Below are 23,051 nucleotides of genomic sequence, written 5' to 3'. Positions count from 1 at the left end.
GATAGCCCAGGGTGTTTGGATCCCTCCGCAATGCTTAATATTAATAATATTAATACTGAACTTAAACTTAATTTTTTTCTAAGCAATACTACATCCAAACACAGGTTCTAATTAACGGATTTGTATCATATAAATACAATTATACATGTAGGTCTATGCTTGCTTTAGTCGTTTACTAAAGTTATTATTAAAATCAATTAACATAATAAAAATAATGTCTGAAACTGATATAAAATATCTCAACAAGTTTAAACATACTGTATTTACGAAATACATAAATTTAAATTATAAATTCCCGTCGTTGATCAATTAATGGTTATTTATAAACATAATATAATATGCACATTATATTTTTTACATTGGTATACTACTACTACTACTATTATTACAAGCAGTGTAGGCCTACTTACTTTCATCTGCGTACTGCTTGGATCCACAATTAGCGTCGTTCCGCTTCATTTTTCTGTTTTGGGAATGAATAAAAACAATATTGGTTGGTGTGTTCCTATAAGCATTACTGCACCCAAGAACACAGCAATTTGCGTTACCTGTGCGCTTTTTAGAGTCATCCATATTTCTAATCGTTTAACCTGAGACATTAAGTATATCCATACGCTTCAAGCACAACTCTATCTCTGCTGTCCTGCAGTTAGTAACAACAGTCGCCACCAGAGGAACTTGCACGGTGCCTATACTGTTTATTAATCCATATCTTCTGTATTCAATAAACCACAAGTATGATATCACCTTTAATGACCTTCGTTCTAGCAAGGAGTAAATCTGTGTTGTTTGGGTAAAGGGAGATAAGTCATAAAAATGTGTTTGGAGATAAATGAAAATTAAACATTGCACCCTTATTGCAAATAATTTTCTACACAAAATACATCAAATGCTAATATTCTTTTTATTTTTACACACTCACTTGTATAATTTAACTTGTGTGTTCATCTGGGGAACAAAATTCCACCTGCAAAAAAAAAAAAAAAGACTTAGCTCCCTTTACCTGAACACCACAGAAATATGTCTGTCGCCGCCGCCAAGAATGCGGAACTCTCCAATACATACTGACTCTGTTGTTCACAAATTTTCAGTGCCATCTATGTGTCAGACCACGAACTTTTCAAACACACCTCGTACATTACACGCAAGTACAGAGATTCTGTGAATCCCCTGTCACTTTTTAGTTTCACTTTATCTTCAAACAAATTTCTGAATATCTATGAACATTTCACATTTTTGTGCTAATGAAAATAATGCACTAACTGTGCACATAAGTTCTATAACAAATTTTCTTACTTTATATGTAATGATTTGAAGTTTACTCTTGTGCAATGAATTGTAGAAAATAAATGGTTCCAAGAATCAGGACATTATACTTGTGAAACCATAATAAAACTTCTCAGGAATTATTGAATATAATATTGTAATTTAGAAATGTTTGAAGCTTGATTCTACAATATTAATCTTCACGCTTTGTAGTATAGTTTGGTTAGATTCCTACATTCATTGTTTCCTTGGTAAATAAAATGTATTTTATGTTTATGATTATGATAATAATAATGGTAATATATGTTTCTATTCTAAGGTGTAACACATGCGTTATATATAACAAAACTCGATCGTAAAGATTTAGAAGATCGTTACATGGGCCTTATGCTGGACAACATAAATCTTAAGAAGCTATGCAATAAACAAGAAGAGAAGATAAAAAAGTAAGTAAAGATATTTATATAATTAATAACTTCTCTAATTTGTATTACAGCAATGTACCGAAGTACATATGATATTTTCACACTTTGGTACATCGCTGTAATATGATATGCGTATATAATCACTTAGTGATTTAAGGCGGTGCTCATTCTGTCAGATCCTGCTCACTTAGTCACTTGTAATGAGTGCACCTCTGCACATTAGTGTGTTGGACATTGTGCCATTGTCACATCTGTGACACAGTGGATGAGGGTTGGTCACTAAAGGGAAACAAAGAGATGGAGCTTGAACTGAGAGGATTCAATTTGGCATTGGAATTGGAATCCGGTGTGGCTTAGTGGATAAAGCGTCAGCACGTAGAGCTGAAAACCCGAGTTCGAATTCCGGTGCCGAAGAGAATTTTCTCTGCTCCACCGATCCTTCATCATTCTCTAATATTTGGATTTAAGCATGACTGAACAAATGGCTGCTTCTATTGTGCATTCTGTGATTACAGATTATAGCTTAAAATGTACACTGGATCTTTAAATTGTTTTTGTTTTGTTGATGACTTGAAAACAAGCAACAGTGCTTCATACTTATATCATTTGAATCCTGACGAAATGTGCAACAAATTTATGGAATGAAGTATGGGGTATCCCATTGTAACTACTAATTTCAGTAACACTTTATAATTGTCAGTTACACCAAACAGTAGGCTTTAGTGAATGCTATAATGCAAATATGAAACTATTTTTTAGATACACTGTTGCTGGGCAGTAACCTGAACACAAGTTTCAGCATCACATTGTTGACAAGTAATTCCATCTGTTAGCATAACCATGAAGCACTAATAGATGCTATAGAGTTAACAACGGAAAAAAAATATGCTAGTTATGTAAAGGTTATGGGACACTGTATGTGTGTGCACGAGTGTGTGAGCATCATCATCAGAACCAAGAAGATAATATTAATTACTATCCATCTTTAATCTTGCATACACTAATTTTAACGCTTAAATACAAATCATTGATAAAATGACAATTAACACTAGTGAGTTTGCCATTTTATCAATCGTTAATTACTAATCAGAATACTTTTTTATAAGATTAAAACTTTGTAAGATTTATAGTACTCGTATTGTAATGAATATTTGAAAAATACGTTGTAAATTAGTACATGACTCACTTTTGTTTATTCTTGATCATCTTTTCTCAGGATGTATTATTACTTGTATTTGTGACAAATTGGAATAATTTCGAAACATTTCATTGAAGCTATTTTTTTCATTCACAATCAGGTTGGCAACAAAATTGCTTAGGTTGGCAGCAGAACAAAAGCGTTATATACCAAGTGTGGTTCAACGACATGATCACAATCTAGAAAACATGATTGTTGAACAACAGCAACAAATACTTGAGCTACAAAGGAGCAACAGTCAGCTGCAAGATCGACTTATTGTCCTGCGGAATCAACTAGTAGAACATACTTCAGTACATTCTGCTGTGCATTGTAATTTTTTGGGGAAATCTCATTCACCTGTCAGATCTCCTACTCGTTCTCATAGTAGGATGTGTGCATCTAGTTCTAGAGCACAACATAGTGCTTCTTCACAAGGTTCTCAAAGGTAAGCAGTCAAGAATTGTCTTGTGCGCTAGAAGAATTGGTTAATTCTTCATCTATTTTATCTTTCTCCATCTACTCTATCTCCTTGTCCTTCACCAGCTCTTCTTCCTCCTCCTCTTAAATGTTGATGGTGGTAGTAGTGGTATAGTGGTATGGTGTTGATAGTGGTAATAGACTTTTGATTACACAGGTCTGCAACGATTTTGCAACACGGAATATTTTATGTCATAAAGGTCAAATCGATTTCCCTGATTTCGAAAATAATACTGTTTTTTTGTATATTATGTACAGATTGTTCAGATTCTATATTTAACACAAAATTGAGAGTTTCCCTTTCTAGTTTTAGAATCACTGTGCATCTAACTTGTAGCGTGGTATATTAAATTGTATAAGCATGTCAAATCATTTGTCATCATGCTTTGCCACTATTTCTGTTATCTGGTTGCCATATTTTTAGTTGAGGGTAGGTTTTTCCTGCAATTCTATCTCACATGTTTCTGGTCCTCGTATTTCCATATTTTAAGCAATAAGGTATTATGAAAGTGATAAAAATTCTTTTCTCTAATATAACAGCAGGAACTTGTCTCTCGCATCATCAGTACAGCCTAACTCTCGTTCAGTAGCTCTGTTTTAAATGTGTATTGTGTTATGAATTTTGTATACATGGTGGGCAGAAAGTAACTAGGTTTAAAAATGCATATAAAATCTACATTTACCATGCTAATTTATTGAAATTAATTTTATGTGTACATTATTGAATGGGAATATGGATGCATACTTCAAAATTCAATGTAGGCACCTGTGGTGTCGACCAATTTCCTCAAGTGGCCGGGAATGGAATCCAGTCTTTTGGAGGAAGTTACGTGGAACATTGGTGATAATGCCCTGAATCTGTGCTTCCAATTTTTTCAGTGTGCGAGGTTTCGTCCAGTGCACCTTATCTTTTGCCCAGCCCCATAAAAAATTCACAGGGTGTCAGGTCAGGACTTCTTGCATGCCATTTATAAGGTCTGCGTTGCCTCAACCAATGTCCTGGAAACTTCTCATCCAACCTTGTACACATGACATTTGCAAAGTGAGGTGGTGCACTGTCCTGCATGAAGATAATGTCATTGATTTTTCCCCATCCAGATACCGTGGGTCAAACGTAATCTTCAAGCATCTCATGATAGCGTTCTGCGTTCATGGTGTCATGCAGGAGATATAGCCTGATGACATTTGTGACTGTCATTCCACACCACACGGTCACTTTTGAACGAGATTGCATCTTCTCCACCATCATACCGGGATCTTATGCTGCCCAATAATGGCAATTGTGTCGATTGATGAAACCTCCCACATGAAATCTGGTCTCGTCACTCCAGAGGATGTTTTGAAAAAAGTTTAGGCCAATCCTCGTGCCAACCGGCATCAACTCCCCATGCTCCATTCTGTGATCACAGTCTTTTGGTGTCAGCTGCTGCACATAATGGCGCTTCCATGGGCAGTTATTCAATTCTTTCTGCAACATCTGATGTACTGCGTACTTTTTGAGTCCACTTTCGCAAGCTGCCTGACTTGTTGATTTATCCAGGCTATGATCGAACATTTCCCACACAATTGCCACATTCTCCTCAGACCAAAATGTGGATGGACAGCCAGTTCTTCCTGCTTCCTTAATCGAACCTGTGGTCATTAGCTTCCTATGACAATTCCTTGTCTCTGGATGGATTGTGGCATTCCTCTCCTTCACCATACGCCACCATCTCTGTACAAGAACAACAGAATTCCACACTTCGTAGTGTGCAGCAATCTGCGCTTGCTCGCGAACAGTTGGGCGGTCAGCCATCTTTGCTATTGTTGTGCGTACTTCCTCTAACGGCCACCATCTGTACTACCAATGCGCGAAATTTAAATCCTATTTAATGATCTATATGTACACACTATTTTCGTTATGATTCCATTAATATTAAAATTCTACAGCCGTTTAATATTTATTTACTTCCTGCTCACATTGTATAGGAGAAATGGGAAGAGGCTGTGTAAACAATCCTAACAATTGTTATTACATATGTGGGTGTTACGTGATAAAGCAGCAGAGAAGCAGCATTACTCCACTGATCAAGAGTTTCTATCTGGTCTATTTTAAAATTAAATTAAGAGATCAGGACAAAGATTTTGCTCCACACAGGGTCGTACGCAAGGGGAGGGGGTTATCGATTTGAACCTCACCTCTCTTGAACTTAAAAAAAAAAATTAAAAAAAAAAGACATTTAGATTTGAGTATTTTTTAAATCCATAATCGTTTTCCCTTCTCTAATTTTTCACTGTTAGAGTAACAAAATCTACATGAACATAAAGACATAGTCGTCTTACAGTTAGTATAATTCCTGTGCTTGGTGCTTCAACACATTCGAATTATAACAATGCTAACTTTGCAAGTCTAGTTTTTCACGTAAAGCTCCCTGTGAAGCAGACTTGAATAATTTCAAGGGAAAAATTGTTCCAGGGCCGGGTATCTATCCTGGGACCTCTGGTTGAACACACCAGTGCTCTATCAACTGAGCTACCCAGGAACTCCACCCGACACTGTCTCAATTTTTTTCTTTATAACCAAACAACTCTAGTGGGCTGATAAAATGCCAGAGACCCACATGGAGTGCACACAAACTCTGTTTAACTTGGAATTGTGGTTTTCTGTTAACATACCTACAGTAACATATCTGCAGTGCTCGGGAAAAAGTGACACAAGTCAGTTTCCACCAACATTTTTTGATAATTTATTGACAACTTACACTGGTTTATGTCGATTTGATTTTTTTCTGTATGAATTATTGTAATGGGAGAAATACTTACGTATCTTTTTCCAAGCAAGCAGATGTTCCGTAAGTTGTCAATAAATTATCAAAAAAGGTTTGTGGAAACTGATTTGTGTCACTTTTCCCGAGCACTGCAGATATATATTATGCATATAACGTATATACCTGAAAAACTAGATTACTCATAGAGGAAGAAGAGAATTACCCATTTTTCAGCAAGATGACGCAAATGTACATGCATTGGCGCATTCGGTGAAAGCCTTTCGTGAAATTTTTAACGACAGAGGAATAAGTTGTGGTCTATGGACTGGCTGGTTCCCAGATTTGTCAGTGTGTGACTTTTACCTAAGGAGTACCCTCAAATACAAAGTTTACAAAAACAACCTGTGACCTCTCGAAACTCTCTCAATGAAATAACATGGCTAATACGCATTATTAGTGAAGATGAGCTCAGTAAGTGTCATAGAACTTGAGAAATGTTTAATCCCTTACCGTAGGAAGTTGCGATATGTTTTTTTCCTGTGCTAGTTGACAGGTACTTTTTCTTGGGCTCAACTTCATTCTCACACACATATTCTCAGTTTTCTGTGCAGTAAGAGCATACTTTGAACAGTGTTTCTTCTTATCGAGAATAGAACTTGTTTCTCGTCACATATTAAATAATTTAACTCACTCTTTCAATGGAAAACGTCACTGCCAAAACTTCTGTAAAAACAACTCAAATGACTTTTTCAGCAGATACGATCTAATGAGGAGGATGTGTTGTTGTATTGAGTGTCTATCCATGGTTAAAAATTCGTCTTTCTTAATACAGTTCAGAAAACTCACTAATAGTGATTGACAATATAAAGTGCCAGCAGAATTGTGTCGCCAGCTTAGTGTAAATGACCAACATGGAACATGTATTGTGTTTTGGGTCAGGTTAAAGGAAACAACTATGCATCAAAACCCAATTCACTCACTGTCAAAAGCAACTTTGTGGCTCAGTAAAAATGTTGGTAACTTAGGTTAGGCTCACTGTGCTTGCATTTGTTGTAGAACACTTAATGTCTGAATGTTCATATTTAATTTTCAAAGAATACTTCTATTGCATACAAAGAAAAGAAGCAACAGCACAATTTAAATGTACACTGGCTATGATTGTTTGGCCTACAATGTGCATCGTTTTGGTATAATAAATTCCAGTAAATGTAATATATGCAAAGATTGAAACTCTGTCATGAATGCAAAACATCTATGGTGTGTGATAGTTTAAACAGGGAAAAACAAAAATTAAAATACATCACAAGTTTGTACTGGAAAGCAAGAAGGAAAATGATGTGAAAGTCAAGATCTTACCATTGGGGAGGATGGGGGGAGAGAATACATCAAGGGCCATGACAGTATGATCGCAGATATGCTACATTGCCCCAAAGATTTTTACCCTGTCCAATTGCTCCCTAATCCATGGATCTGAAGTGGTTCTTGTTTTGTGTTTTATTAGTGTAGGTACTTTTGAACAAGTCAGTGAAGTTCGATCTCACTGTGTCAAAGCTATTGAAATGGACGATGAAATTCCTTCAGAACAAATTAACTGCATTGGATGAAAGATTATACATTTAAATAGACACACTATGTGGGTATACATTGATGATGTATATTAATAATGTATCCTTGCAAGAGCCATATGATGACTCTCTAGTATATCATATAATTTCTCATTGGTCTTATCATTTCCACCAATGGCCAAGTTCCTGGCAAAACGAGATTGTCTACAGACCACATTTCTGTGCTGAGTTGCCAATACTTTGGACGAAAATAGACGTGGGACATGCAAAGAGTTACCTGGAGAGTTTGCAATATCCAAATAATCAATAAATTTCATTTTATCAGAATTCTTAAAAAAAGATAAAGATCACAGCTCAGTGAATGTCCCATAAACTGGGAATAAACAAATATCACAGAAAAAAGGAAACTGTGATTCTGTTACTGTCACTGTATCACCAAGAAGGTGATTGATTTTCGAGATGCATGGTTGCTATTTGAGAGACCTAAACTGTAACTTTCGTCATATGAGAAGTAATTGTCCCGCTTTAAATACTATTTGTAATACTTGCAAGAAGAAAGGACACTTTGCTAAGATATGTCAATCTAAAAGGAAAGTTTATGATGCTGTAACAGCTGCAACAGATGGAAACAATAAACTTTCAGATGCTTGCATTAGTTCGAGTCATACTCTCTGTAGGGCTTCAACTACTTTTTTAAATAAATCTATCTTACTAGTTAAAATTAATGGAGTGCAAGCTAAAGCTCTCATTGATACAGGAAGTACCACCAGCTTCATTAAAAGTTTCTTAGTAAACAGGCATAATTTTGAAACGACACCTGCTAATGTGCAGATTGCAATGGCATCATCAGTACTCATTTCTCATGTGAGAGGTAGCTGTAATGCTACTATAAAACTTGATGATCACATTTATCATGATGTCGTGCTATTAATTATGGATGGCTTGTGTGCTGACATAGTACTTGGGCATGATATACTCAAACTTCATTCTTCTATTGAAATTGTTTTTGGGGGACCTCGTGAACCCCTTTATGTTTGCGGGCTTGCTACTGCTTCCATATCGCCTGTGTCATTATTTTCTAATCTCACTCAGGATTGTCATCCTATTGCTATAAATTCTCGTAAACATTCACGAGAAGACAACAAATTCATAGAATCTGAAATCGCCAAACTTTTAAGTGAAAGCATAATTGAAAAGAGTACATCGCCGTGGAGAGCACAAGTTCTTGTTACTTCGAGTACTAATCATAGGAAGAGAATGGTTGTTGACTATTCACAAACCATAAATAAATTTACACTACTTGATGCGTACCCTCTTTCTAGTATTGAAAGCATTGTTTCAGAAGTAGCTAAATATCAATATTTTAGTACTGTCGATTTAAAGAGTGCATATCATTAGATACCTATTGTTGAACATGATTGATCTTATACAGCTTTTGAAGCCTGTGGACAACTTTGTCAATTTCTGCGAATTCCATTTGGTGTTACGAATGGCGTGGCATGTTTCCAGAGGGTGATTAATTCAATTATCAGCAATGAAAGACTAAATGGAGTATATGCTTACTTAGATGATATTACTGTGTGTGGTACTAGTCAACTAGATCACGATAAAAACTTGAGAAAGTTTCTTGAAGCTGTAAAGAAATATGGCCTTACTCTCAATGAAAGCAAATGTAAATTCTCTACTAAATTCATTAACCTCCTAGGTTATCAAATTATAAACAACACTATTAAACCTGATCCTGATCGTATTCGTCCTTTACTGGATCTACCTATTCCTAAAGATCAACAGTCACTAAAAAGAGCAATTGGGATGTTTTCACACTATGCTAAATGGGTACGAAATTTTTCTGATAAAATACGACCCATAATACAATGCAGAGAATTTCCAATTCCTATTCATGTTTGTACTGCCTTCAAGGAAATAAAATCTGATATCGCCAAGTCCGTTGTAGTCTCTGTAGAGGAAGGAGTTCCATTCTTGGTTGAGACTGACGCTTCTGATTTTGCTATAGCTGCAACTTTGTCCCAGTCTGGAAGGCCAGTAGCATTCTTTTCTAGAACCCTTTCTGAAACTGAACATCGTCATTCTGCTGTAGAGAAAGAGGTTTATGCTATTGTTGAATCACTGCAAAAATGGAAGCATTACCTAATAGGACGCCCATTTTCGCTGTTAACCGATCAAAAGTCCGTATCTTTCATGTTTAATTGTACTAAACATGGAAAAATAAAAAATGAGAAGATTGAACGCTGGAGATTAGAATTATCACGTTACAAATTTGGTTTTGTCTATCGGCCTGGAAAGGATAACACAGTAGCTGATACATTATCCAGAGTCTGCTCATCCTCATCTGCTAGAATTCCTACTCTTTATCAGCTTCACCAGTCTCTCTGCCATCCTCGTGTAGTGCAAATGGCACATTTTATTCGTTGTGGTAATTTCCCCTATTCCTTAGAAGATGTCAAGAAGATGACTGCATCATGTCCGGTGTGTGCAGAAATTAAACCTCATTTCTACAAAGGAGAAGATCGACTAATTAAAGCAACATCACCTTTCAAGCGTCTGAATATAGATTTTAAAGGGCCAATACCTTCAAAAACTAGCAATGTATACTTACTTACAATTGTCGACGAGTATTCCAGATTCCCATTTGCATTCTCTTGCAGTGATGTTTCAACTTCGACTGTCATACACAGATTATCAACTTTATTCTCGATTTTTGGGAGTCCGTCACTTATCCATTCTGATCGAGGCTCTGCTTTTATGTCGCAGAAACTTAAACAGTATCTTTATTCACTAGGAATAGCAACTAGCCGCACTACAGCAAACGGACAAATTGAGAGATATAACGGAATAATTTGGAAGACTATAGAACTGACCTTAAAATCTCGAGGTCTTCCAGTTATACAATGGGAGACTGTTCTTCAGGAATCCTTAAATGCTATTCGATCTCTGTTATGTACAGCAACTAACACACCACATGAACGTATGTTCTCACACTCCAGACGCTTTGCAAATAGATCTATGCTACTGACATGGTTGACAACACCGGGAACTGTATTTATGAGAAGAAACGTTCGTGCAAGCAAGTTCGATCCATTAGTTGAAGTTCAGTTGATAGAGGCAAACCCTACCTATTCTTATGTCCGAACATCTAATGGAAGAGAGATGACTGTATCGAATTGGCAACTTGCTCCGAAAGAACAGATGTCTGTTTTTGAGGAGAGGGATGAAATTCAAGTGGAAGACTTCGAAAATGATGACAACCAGAATACAGCTATTTCTAAATCTTCACAAAGCCCGAGAATAACAGAAAGGAGTGATTCCAATTTGAATGAGTCTTATGGAAGAAATGACGAGACTAAGTCAAACGAGAACAATATACCGGTATCTCGTTCTGGCAGAGTAGTGAAACCCCCGAGTTACTTACTGGACTATATTCAATACTGATCTGGGGGAGAATGTAATGAGTTTTATAGTTAAATCGACCATATCCATAATGATCAATTCTTCTGTTTTGTTTTGTTTATGTAGCCAAGGTATTTGTTTATGTAACCAGGTAGCTAGATTTATATGTCGAATAAAGCCAACTTTGGTTCTATAAATTGCAACTTTATTACAATAATGCCACAGACTGTTACTGTTGGTGTGACACTAACTGAAGATTGCTGTTCAACATTTCTGCATAAGAGATTGAGCCCGAAAATTTGCTAGAACTGATCACAGTTGTTTTAGTCAAGTATACTCATTTTTCACGACAATGTTGGACTAGATGTCACCTGTGAAGGAAGTTGTGGTGGTCTACAAGAAATTAAAACACTACTCGCCCTAACTGAAGATTATTGTTCATCATTTCTGTGTAAGAGATTGAACCCGAAAATTTGCTAGAACTGACCACAGATGTTTTAGTCAAGTGTACTCATTTTTCACGACAATGTTGGACCAGATGTCACCTGTGAAGGAAGTTGTGGTGGTTTACAAGAAATTAAAATATTATTCGCCCTCCCTTCAGTTTAGATATCAGTCCACCTGCTTACAATGTATTCTCCAAACAGAAGAATTAATTTCTATGTCACCATTTTCATACACTAAATGTATTGAAAATAATTGTCACTTGATGCAATTGATTGGTTAATTTCATGCCTGACAGTGAAAGAAGTGGGCCTGAGTTCAAATTCTGGTTGTAACAAGTTGTTGAGGTCTTTACTGGGATTTTCCCTCAACTCATTAAGTGCAAATGCTAGGTAACCTTCGGCGCTGGATCCTGGACTCATTTTGGCAGCATTATCATGTTCACATCATTCAGACGCTAGATAACCATAGCAGTTGTTAAAGCATCGTAAAATAAACCACAAAAAATCATTACAATATATATACTGTATAACTGTTTTAAGTAAATTTGTGCAAAATTAATTGCATATACCTACTTAAACTGTACAATGTGTAGATAAATCAGCTGTCTTACTTTTGGGATTTTAAAGAGTAGGCATGTTTTATACAAGTATCTAAAGTATTAGAGGATTTTCCACACCATAGCCCTTTCTTCAGTATTTTCTCTTTTCCTGTCACATCTGTTGCAGCATGACAGCCTTTTAGCAACCAAGATTTAACATACTTGTTAGGATTGAAGTTGATCAAAGAAAGCCTAACAATTCTAATAAAAAGCAGGTTCCTCAGGGCATTAAGTAGAGACAGTGAAGTTAAATTTGAGAAGTTACACGATATATTCGTATTGGCGGCACAAAATCATGGTTGCTTGATGAAAAATATAACAAAGTTGCCGGAACAGCATTCTGGCACGTTCCACCAGAAAAAAAAAAAAGCACTGTTCTTACTTATGTGCGTATTAAATTATTTTTTTATGTATATATTTTTTAGTAACAGTTCAAGAGAATAATAAACTGTAAAGCGTAGGCCTAATACCAATCTCAGCATGACAAAAATCTGAATTATTATAAAACACAGAAACAAAGTGAAACTATGTGTTATCTTCATGAAACTATTTTTTGGGTAAAATTTTGTTCTCACTTTACACACCACACATGGGAGAAGAAACATACATTATTGATAATAACCTCAAAATTGTAGTACACCATTCTGAGACACAATGTGAACCCTGCAGAAATTATAAACTCACCTAATCCACCCGAAATATCTCCTTCTCTTTTGTGCTGTCACCCAAAGATTTTGTCAGACATTTTCACACACACACTGTGATGATATAAATTATAATCCAGTGGTACTGTTATTATTTTATACTATGCAGGTCCAGGATAAATCTTTGATAATCATAGCTTACAAAAGCACTTCTTTCTTTGCTATGATCTAGGGTAAAAAATTCTTTCTTCACTATTGTCTAGAGTAAAGCTATTTACCAGAAAGTATATATGCAAGGCTTACCAAAAGCCTGAACAAACCAAACCTAACCTATCCTATCATTAATCTTCAACCTTAAGAAAACTCGATTTTTTTTATCTTTTCATATATTGGTAGCACTGTGATATGCATTCCAACTGATTATGTGTAGTGGATAATTTTGTGTGAATGTTTCTTTCTTGAGTGGAATTGTTGAAATGCAGTCTATTATGTAAGACTCCAAAAGATTAGTTTAGCATTATCTTTATATTTCACATATTAACTAACTACATGCGTTTGTTTTAGCATGTTTCAGTCTAGTCCTCAAGTAAATACTGAGTGTAGAAGTCGAGATATTCCTCAGCACTTACAGAAAGAAATAACGACTGTTCAGGAGAATTACAATGTGGAATCAACTTCATTTGCAGTTGCAAATAATTCTGCTACTGTTGCACAGGAACTGTCTCAAGAAATTCTAAGATTGCGAGAGCAAATCGGTATTTTGGAGCAGGTCAGTTTACAAATCATGTATGATTGTAAAATGTGTGTGTTCATTATGTTTTGAGTATATAATATTTGAAAGTGGCAAGTAGTTCAGCATTTAGATTAATCTCATCTTATGTATGTGTTTCACAGTATTGCAGCCATGTGTGACTTTATACCGGGTGTTTCAGACCACCCATATCAGCCTTTTTTCTAGAAAACTATATGACACTGGTTGTTCATAAAAAAATTTTGATAACCGAAACCTATGTAAAGAATCGATTGGTGGTAGTAACATTTCCCGTAACAAACTGGAAGTAGGGGTACCTGTGGTCAACTTCGAAATTTCAAATAGGAACATGGGTCATTGAAGGTGCCATTGGAAACTACTTTTAAAAAGAAACAACTTTTACTGAAACTTTTTTTTTCTAACTTCTATTTTTTACTCACAAAGCAAGAAAAATGGTATGTTGTTTATGTACATACACTCTTCATAGTAAGTGTTCAAAATGTCCGCCACCCTGTGCTAAACAATGTTCTGATCTCCTCCTAACATCCGTGATTGCACGGAGAACTTCAGCACAGCTGAGAGACACACATGGTGTGGCTTGTCTAATTCTTTGTTTCATGTCTTCTCTAGTTGTTGGACACAACTGGTAGAACATGTCTTTAATTCTCCCCCACAAGAAGAATTGCCCGTGACTTAGGATTGCATCATAATACAGTGTTTAGAATTCTCAAAGACAAATTTCACTCATACCATATTTATCTCCATCAGAAACTTGGGGGACATAACTTCTAGACTCGTGTTGATTTCTGCAACTGGTTTCCAAACACGGACCGTGATTTTGAGCTCAGAATTCTGTGGACTGTTAAGGTAACTTTCAAAAGTAATGGTCAGGTGAACCCCATTACTAGTCTGGTTAATCCACACTGGCTACCTGAAATGGATTACCAGCACGTGTGGAGTCTCAACACATGGTGTGGCCTCTTCGGACACCGAGTCATAGGACCATACTTTTTTGAAGAGAACTTGAATGGTAGAATGCACGCTTCCTCCGAAACATTTTGCACCAGTTGCTTCATGATGTTCCCCTTGCACTTCGGTTAATGATGTGGCTTCAGCAGGGCGGCTGTACTGCTCACTTTTCACATAGGGCTTGGTGAGTTATTAACCAGTTATTCCCCTATGGTAGATTGGACGAGGAGGACCAGTAGCTTGGTCTGCCCGATCTCGTGACTTCGCTCCAAATGACTTCTTCTTGTGGGGGAGAATTAAAGACATGTTCTACCAGGTGCATCCAATACCTAGAGAAGATATGAAACAAAGAATTACAGAAGCCTGTATGTCTCTCAGCTGTGCTGAAGATCTCCGTGCAATTAGGAGGATATCAGGATATTGTTTTGCACAGGGTGGCGGACATTTTGAACACTTACTATGAAGAGTGTATGTACATAAACAACATACAACATTTCTCAGAAAATACCATTTTTGTTGCTTTGTGAGTAAACAATAAAAGTTAGAAAAAAAGAAGTTTCAGTAAAAGTTGTTTCTTTTTAAAAGTAGTTTCCAATGGCACCTTCAATGACCTATGTTCTCATTTGAAATTTCGAAGTTGACCACAGGTACACGTACTTCCACTTTGTTATGGGAAATGGTATTGCCACCAATCGATTCTTTACATAGGTTTTGGTTATAAAAATTTTTATATGAACAACCAGTATCATATAGTTTTCGAGAAAAAGGCTGATACGGGTTTCCTGAAACACCTGGTATATTTATAGTCACCAAATAAACACATCATAATGTAGTGTACATTAAATTATGTAGGAAACATAGAAGAATAAATTTTGAAGTTTTTTAAACATGGAAGTACAAAATGGCGAAGAAGAGGGTTTATAATTTTTAAGAAATTATAGATAGATAGACTTCAAATTAATAAGTTTATAAGCTTACTCACCAGCATCTCATAGCCCTATGGAAGAGTGAGTGTTCATGCATGCGCAGTAAGATCACCTGACTTCTGGTTGCCAAGTTACATTAAGGCTATGGTCAATTCTCGAGGTATTAAAAATGACTGGATATTTTCTGAATAGACTTAGTATTATTATTGTTGTAGTTGATATTATTATTATTATTATTATTATTATTATTATTATTATTATTATTATTATCTTATATTTTTATACTTTGTATGTCTCACTTATTTTGACCTACTGTTCGCATTTTATTATGCATTTTCCTTTCTTTCTATATGTTATATATTATGTCTGATTTCCATTGACTTGTTGTTTACATTATATTAAGATTATCTACTTCAGTTTTGTGTGTAAAATTGTAGTGTACTTTACTTTATAAATTTTTAGTGTTTTTTTGTATCGCAGTTTTACTCCTGGTTGAGTCTTGGAGAAGGCCTTATGGCCTTAACTCTGCCAGGTTAAATAAACTATTATTATTATTATTATTATTATTATTATTATTATTATTATTATTATTATTCACATAATTTTAGAATACTTATTCTCGGTGATTTTAATTCTCCTGGTATTGACTGGGCATCTGGTTGTAGTCTTCCTAACATCCATTATTACGCAAAAATTAAGTCTCTTGATCTATTTTCTTCTTCTTGCCTTCTTGGCTTAAATCGGATTAATTTTACTTTGAATAATAAAAATCTTCTTGACCTTGTTTTTACCAATGTTATTAATAGTTCTGTTTACCTAGCTAATCACTCTTTCGTTTGTCAAGACAATTATCACCCTTCTATTTGTGTCAATCTTGAAGTCAATTTATCTCTTCCTTTATATTCTTCTAATCATTCTTATTTTAATTTTTCTCAGGGTGATTATATGAAATTATACACAACTCTTTTTAATCATGATTGGACTAGTCTTTACGAGTCTACTGATGTCAATGAAGCTGTTGTTTCATTAACTCATACAATAAATGACGCAATTGCTGATGCTGTACCTTTAACACGAGTAAAAAAATCTACTTATCCTAAGTGGTTTTCAAACTCACTTCGTTTACTCATAAAGAAAAAAAAAAAGCTCACAAGAATTTTAAAAAATCCAAATCTGATTATCATTATCTTATATTTTCTTCCCTTAGAAAACAAGTAAAAAATAAGATAAAATCTGATAAATTACTCTGGCTCCAATCTATTGATAGAAATTTGAAAAATGAGCCTAAGAAATTTTGGAAGTATGTAGAATCATTTCGTAAATCAAAATCCTTGCCTACTGAGTTAATTATTGATGGGGAGCACATCACTGATCAAACTGAGATTGCAAATGCTTTTGCTGATCAATTTAAATCGGTACAAAAAAAGCTCAATCATCTATTTTTTAATGATTCCATCACTACTGATTGCTTATGTCTACTGGTTATTGTGTGTGAAGATGTCTTGAATGTCATTAGGAGGCTTAAGCCCAATAAATCTATGGGTACTGATGGCATACCTAATTTCATTATTAAAGGTTGTTCTCAAATTCTTATTCCTCTATTAACTTTTATTTTTAATCTTAGCCTTAGAACGGGTGTTTATCCTTCTTTATGGAAGAAAGCATCTGTCATTCCGATATTTAAGAATGGCAATAAACATTCTGTTAATAATTACAGACCTATTTCAATACTAAATAACTTTTCAAAAATTTTTGAAAAAATTATTCACAAACATGTTTCATTTTATGTTAAATCTAAATTAAATCCTGCTCAACATGGCTTTATTAAAAGCAAATCTACAACAACGAATTTGGTCAATTATCTCAATCTTATTATGCCTACAGTTGAATTCCAAGGCCAAATTGATGCCATTTATTTTGATTTCAATAAAGCATTTGATGTTGTTCCTCATCAAATCTTAATAAGTAAATTAGATCAGTTTGGACTTTCCATTAATTATCTTAGCTGGTTTGAAAACTATTTAACCAACAGACAATCTTGTGTTCGGTTGGGAAATTCTCTCTCTGATCCTTTTACTATTCCTTGTGGTGTTCCACAGGGCTCCACCCTAGGTCCGTTATTATTCTTGCTTTTTATCGATGACATTTGTAAGCCCATCTGTTCCCATTATCTTCTCTTTGCCGATGATTTAAAAATATTTAGAAAAGTTAATAGTCTTGCTGATCGTCATTTACTTCAAAATTATATACATGCCATTCAACGTTGGTCTGATTATAACAGTATGAAAATTAATATTTCTAAAACATGCGTTATCTCTTTCTCTAGGAAGACAACTACATTAAAGTTCAACTATTCGCTATCGAATGCCGCCATAATCAGGAAGGACTGTATAAAGGATCTCGGTATATATCTTGATTCTAAATTGTACTTTCATGACCATGTTGATCACTTATTTAATCATTCACTAAGAATGCTTGGTCTCATTAGGTCTATTACTTATTCCTTTTCCTCTCCTGATACATTACTTACATTATATTATGCTTTAGTAAGGTCTAAATTAGAATATGCATCTGTTGCATGGAACTCTATTATGTCTACTGATTCAGCTAAATTAGAAAATATCCAAAGAAAATTCATTTCTCTTTGTGCGTTCAGATTTGTACCCAACTCCTCTTCTTTAAATTATGAACTATCTAGTAAATATTTTAACTGTACCAGTCTGTATTCGAGACGTCAGGATATTGATTACACTTTCTTTAATAATGCTATTAATGGTGTCATTGATTGTGATTCTTTTATACGTAACACCTACCTTAGAATTCCCGTGAAAGGATTTCGTGGTCAAAGAAATTTCTTCACTAAATTATTTAAATCCCTTTCTCCAATAGCCAGATGTATTAAAAGTGCCAATTTGCAAGATCTGATTTGATTTTACTTAGGCATGATATATCCTTACTTGTTATTTAATATCTTTTATTATTTCTTAGATATTGCCATTTATTTTGCTGCATTTGGTGTATGGTTAATGTAGACCATTATATTGATTGTATTTCATCTCACTGCCATTTGCTGTCATTCATTCTCATAATCATTTGTTCTGTTTTGTTTTGTTTTTTATTTTGTGCTAAACTGTAATTGGTTTTGTGCTGTTGTTTTGCACATTAATATTCGAAATAAATAAAATAAATAAATAATAATAATAATAATTATTATTATTATTATTATTATTATTATTATTATTATTATTATTATATAGGATTATTAAATACACTAGTTAGCAAAATAAGTGATTTATCTTTTGAAATGTGCAAAATCTCGTAAAATTTTGTTCCCAACCTTAGTAATTCTTAATGTGAGCATCATTCATAGCTGTACAGACATCATGACAATTCAATTTCCCTCCAGGCATGATGAATCATGTTAGGTCTGAATACATGGGTCTAATGATTGCTGTAAGTTTCATGATTCAGTGCCTTCATATATTTGTTTGACACCACCATTAGCTGAATGACTAGAGCATCGGCTTTCCAGGCAGATTGAAATTTGTGGTGGACAAAGACATTGTTCGGTGTTAGGTTTTCGTCAGGTATCCCAATTTCTCCTGCTGGTAGGTTTTCGTGAGATACTCCTATTTTCTATTAATCATCATCAGACGGTGTCATGTAATTTGCCTCCTATGGTGCATCAGGGGTGATGGGGACGTTTGGGTGAATGATGCATGTCAGGTCCACCATTAGGTAAAACATATATATTCGTTTACTGTCAATGTAAGGCCCCAAGTTATTTAATTTGATCTTTTTTCTTCACTATTACCCAATGTCTTAGTGATTGATGGAATATTTGGTGAACGAAAAGAGTTCTGAACTTTTAAACTATTATTATTATTATTATTATTATTATTATTATAACAGTAACAATAATAATAGGATTGTGATTTTATGGTGGTTATTTTGCCCTGATTTCAGTGATTAGAATGGTTTGATTTCGATGGATATTTTGTAAAAAAAAAAAAAAAAAAACAAGCAATTTCGCGCATATTTCGCACCCTAAAGAAACTTAAAAATAATAAGACAATATATATATATTTTTTTAATTGTTGAAACATTCCTTTTGGAACTAACAGAAATTTGCTTGCGTCATTAATTAAATTCATAATTCAGTTTCATTCGACTGTGAGACGTTGAGGTCACTGTCTTTTCTTTTTGATCTCACGAAGGCAGATGTTGTGAGAAAGAGAAATAACTGTTGTCTGCTTGCTCTGCTTTCTGAAAGTAGTCCCTGAAACTATGTGTACATCATTCCCAGATGTCATGTGCATGTAATGCTCAACGATCAAAAAAGTAGAATTGTTCATATATATTCTTATATGAAGAAAATTTTTATGTTTCATTTGGAAGAAATAGTTATTTCTTATGCGATTTCTTCATAAAAACTTTTTTTTTTTTTTTTTTTTTTTTTTTTGTTGAAAATATCCTGGTTGTGAAGTAATTTTATGGATTTCTATCAATTCCACGAAAATTCGTGGGTATACTTCGTTTAATTTTGGACTCTCATTAAGGAGTTTGCGTTATCCATGAATAAAATTAAGTTTTTAACACATTTCGCATATATTATTAATACAGTATCAAAATAACAGAAGTGAACAAAGTAAGAGAGGCCTTTGAAGTGGAGGGAATATTAATAATGGGGAACTTCAATGCGAGAATAGCAGAAGAGGATTTTGGAAGCATGATTCTTTGGGACAAGGATATTGAGACAATTAGGAATAGTGATCATAAAGTGATGATTGAAGAGGATCTGAATCTAATAAAATTTTGTGAAGATGAGAATTTTGATTTATTAAATGGTAAATACGGGGAGGAATTCCACGTTATCTTGTGTGAATGGACAAAGTATGATTGATTATATGTTAGTGTCAGGAGAACTGAGATGTAGGATAAATAACTTAAAATTGAATGCTGTTCACTAAGCAATTATATGGATAAGAATCGAACTAAAAGTAGTAACACTTATTAGACAAACAAGGAAAGAGAGGGAGGAAAAAAATCGTTTGGAGAGAAGAGGAAAAAGTTAACTTTGGGAATTTACTGGAGGAAAAAAAAAGAATTTATTACTGCAGATGGGAATACAGGTAGCAATACTTGTAGAAAGTAACTTTGATAAAGCAATCATATTACTCTACCATAGCATTGAAAGAGCTAGTAGAAATATAACGTATAGCTCAAATGAGAAGAGGATTATAGAAATGTTGAGTTTGTATAATATGGAATGCAGAGAAAGTAAAAAGTTTCATGATGCTAGTTTCAACCCAAGACTTTGTAATAAAATTACAAATCATTTTCCAAATTTGAAATATCTTAAAATGAACCTTTTAAAAAAGAAATTTATAAAATTATTCATTATATATAATATTAACAAATGTATGTATTTTTTACCTTTTTATTTCTGTCGACTATATTCATGTTTTTATTGAATATCACTGGCTTCTGCCTGATTGTCAATTTACATTAAATGTGTTTTTTTTTCTCTTTCTCTTTTTTTTTTTTCTCTTGTGTGTTAGTTGTCTGTCTTAATTATAAGTTAATTAGTCTATTTAGTAAACTGCCTTTGTAAATTTTATGTTATATTATTGGCTAAGACAAGCACAAGCCTAACTCTTACGGTAGTGGCTAGAAACATTTTTTGTTGTATGAGTATATTTTTGGATTGCACTTACTTTCCTTACTAGCTAAATAAATAAATATGTTGTTGTTTTCTAATGCCAGGCATTTGACAATAAAGTCATTTGACCTCTTGCAAAATAAATATTCAGGAATTTGTATTTTCCATGCATAAAATTAAGTTTTTAACACATTTCGCATACCATTAATATCAAAATATCATACCCCTAATAATAGAAGAAATGAACAAAGCAAGAGAGGACTATGAAGTGGAGGGAATATTAATAATGGGGAACTTCCATGCGAGAATAGCAGAAGAGGATATTGAGGATATAAATAAATATAAGATGGTGTATGGGCTATGGAGAGGGAGTAATAATAGGATAAAGAAGCATTTCTTAGTTTGAAAAAAAATATATATATAAAGATCTACTATTAGTAAAAAGAACAACCTTCGCAAATAAAGAGTTGAACTAATTAACTGTGCTAATTAGCAATAATAATATAACAGCAGCTTGGAAGGAAATTAAATGGGTGGTGAAGTGGGAGGTAAAAGCAGTGGACAGGTGAATTGAATAAATCACACATTCTGCCCTTATGGCATACAAAGAATTCAAATTTGTTGACTTATTAATGAGTTTAATGAAGTGATGCTACATAATCAGTTGTGGAGGTGGTGGTGGCAGTGGCAGTGTCTGTATTGGTAGTGGAAAAATATATTATGCAGATCTCTTTTGTGATACAGGATTTAGAAACACAAAGGGAGCAAAACAATGTCCGTATTGCAGAATTGGAGGATGAACTTGCTCAAGATCAACAGCAGAAAGTTGCTGAGAATGTGGAGTTAATTCGATTGCAACGCAGTCTTCAGCAGCAATCAGCTCTCTTAGCTGCAGAAACATCAAAGAACCAATTACAGGAACGAGAAGTGACGTATTTGCGATGTGAATTAGAGTCACTTCAGCGTGATAATGGTAAGTGCTTTAGTTGTTGCTGAGGTCTGTATACTCTTCGTTTGCACGTTATACTTTTATTTATTTATTTTTTTTTATAGTTAGAACGTTATACTTTTATTTGTTAGGGATTTTATGACTGCATTGCATTATTATCTCATTATCTTTTATTTGAACCATTTATGTAACTCATTTTTAAATGTGAAGAATTTTGATGTGCCTGATTTTTGTTTAGAATTTTTATTTAAGAACTTCCTTCTCATCTACATGTTTATACGAAGTTACTTAATCTGCTACTATGAGCTCAAAACTTTTCTTTATTTAAGAGTGAGATTATTTCCAAGAAATTCAGGTTACCCACATACAGTCTTTACAGACTCGATGGAGGGGAAAATAAAACTTCCTACCTTCACAACATCATAACATTGATGCAAGAAGGAGGTGAATGATCAATATTGTGTTCCTGCCACTCTGTCCTCCAAGAACCCAATATTCATTTCACAGAAAAAAAAAAAATAAAGTATGGTAGACTGAACGTGATATTTACTTAGTATTTACTTTTAGTTAATATAACTTAAATCTCAAATCTCTCTACAGTGCATATCAAGAGAAAGCATATATCGCTGTTGATAGCGATTCATCTCTCCGACGGGGATGTTAAGCATGGCGGCCCCCTTGGTGCTATTTCACAGGAGTAGGCTATGTGCCGGCACTGGGTTTTTCCTTCTCTCTTCTGCATTTTCATCATCATCCTCACCCATTGCCTACACTACACTTATACGAACACTTACACATACACTCACCTTAATACACGACATAACTATCCACAGATACACATCATGCACAGTGTGGCATGCCGAAGTGGTATGAAACTTGAAAATGGGTCACAGTCCTACCAATCACAATATGCAGAACCTGAATCACGTGACGGTTAGACATTGGATACACACCACACACTTACAGTTAAATTATAGTTTTATTAAATGACAATATTACAAATCACCTGTCTATATATCTTACTGGGAGATTTTATT

At 34.4% G+C, this 23,051-nt stretch overlaps 1 protein-coding gene across 1 annotated transcript in view; it reads left to right on the top strand.

The window, feature by feature from the left end:
• Positions 1 to 23,051, top strand: part of LOC138703239 (protein fantom-like) — a 172,108-nt gene that overhangs the window by 28,867 nt on the left and 120,190 nt on the right. The window contains exons 3-6 of the mRNA XM_069830959.1: positions 1,586 to 1,712; positions 2,990 to 3,316; positions 13,322 to 13,526; positions 21,810 to 22,038. Coding sequence (XP_069687060.1) covers positions 1,586 to 1,712; positions 2,990 to 3,316; positions 13,322 to 13,526; positions 21,810 to 22,038 — 888 coding nt within the window. The remainder of the gene's footprint in view (positions 1 to 1,585; positions 1,713 to 2,989; positions 3,317 to 13,321; positions 13,527 to 21,809; positions 22,039 to 23,051) is intronic.

The sequence above is a fragment of the Periplaneta americana genome, chromosome 7 (genome assembly GCF_040183065.1).
Source record: "Periplaneta americana isolate PAMFEO1 chromosome 7, P.americana_PAMFEO1_priV1, whole genome shotgun sequence".
Lineage (NCBI taxonomy): Eukaryota > Metazoa > Arthropoda > Insecta > Blattodea > Blattidae > Periplaneta > Periplaneta americana.
Note: the sequence above shows the minus strand (reverse complement) of the source record. Positions and strands in the feature narration are given on the sequence as shown.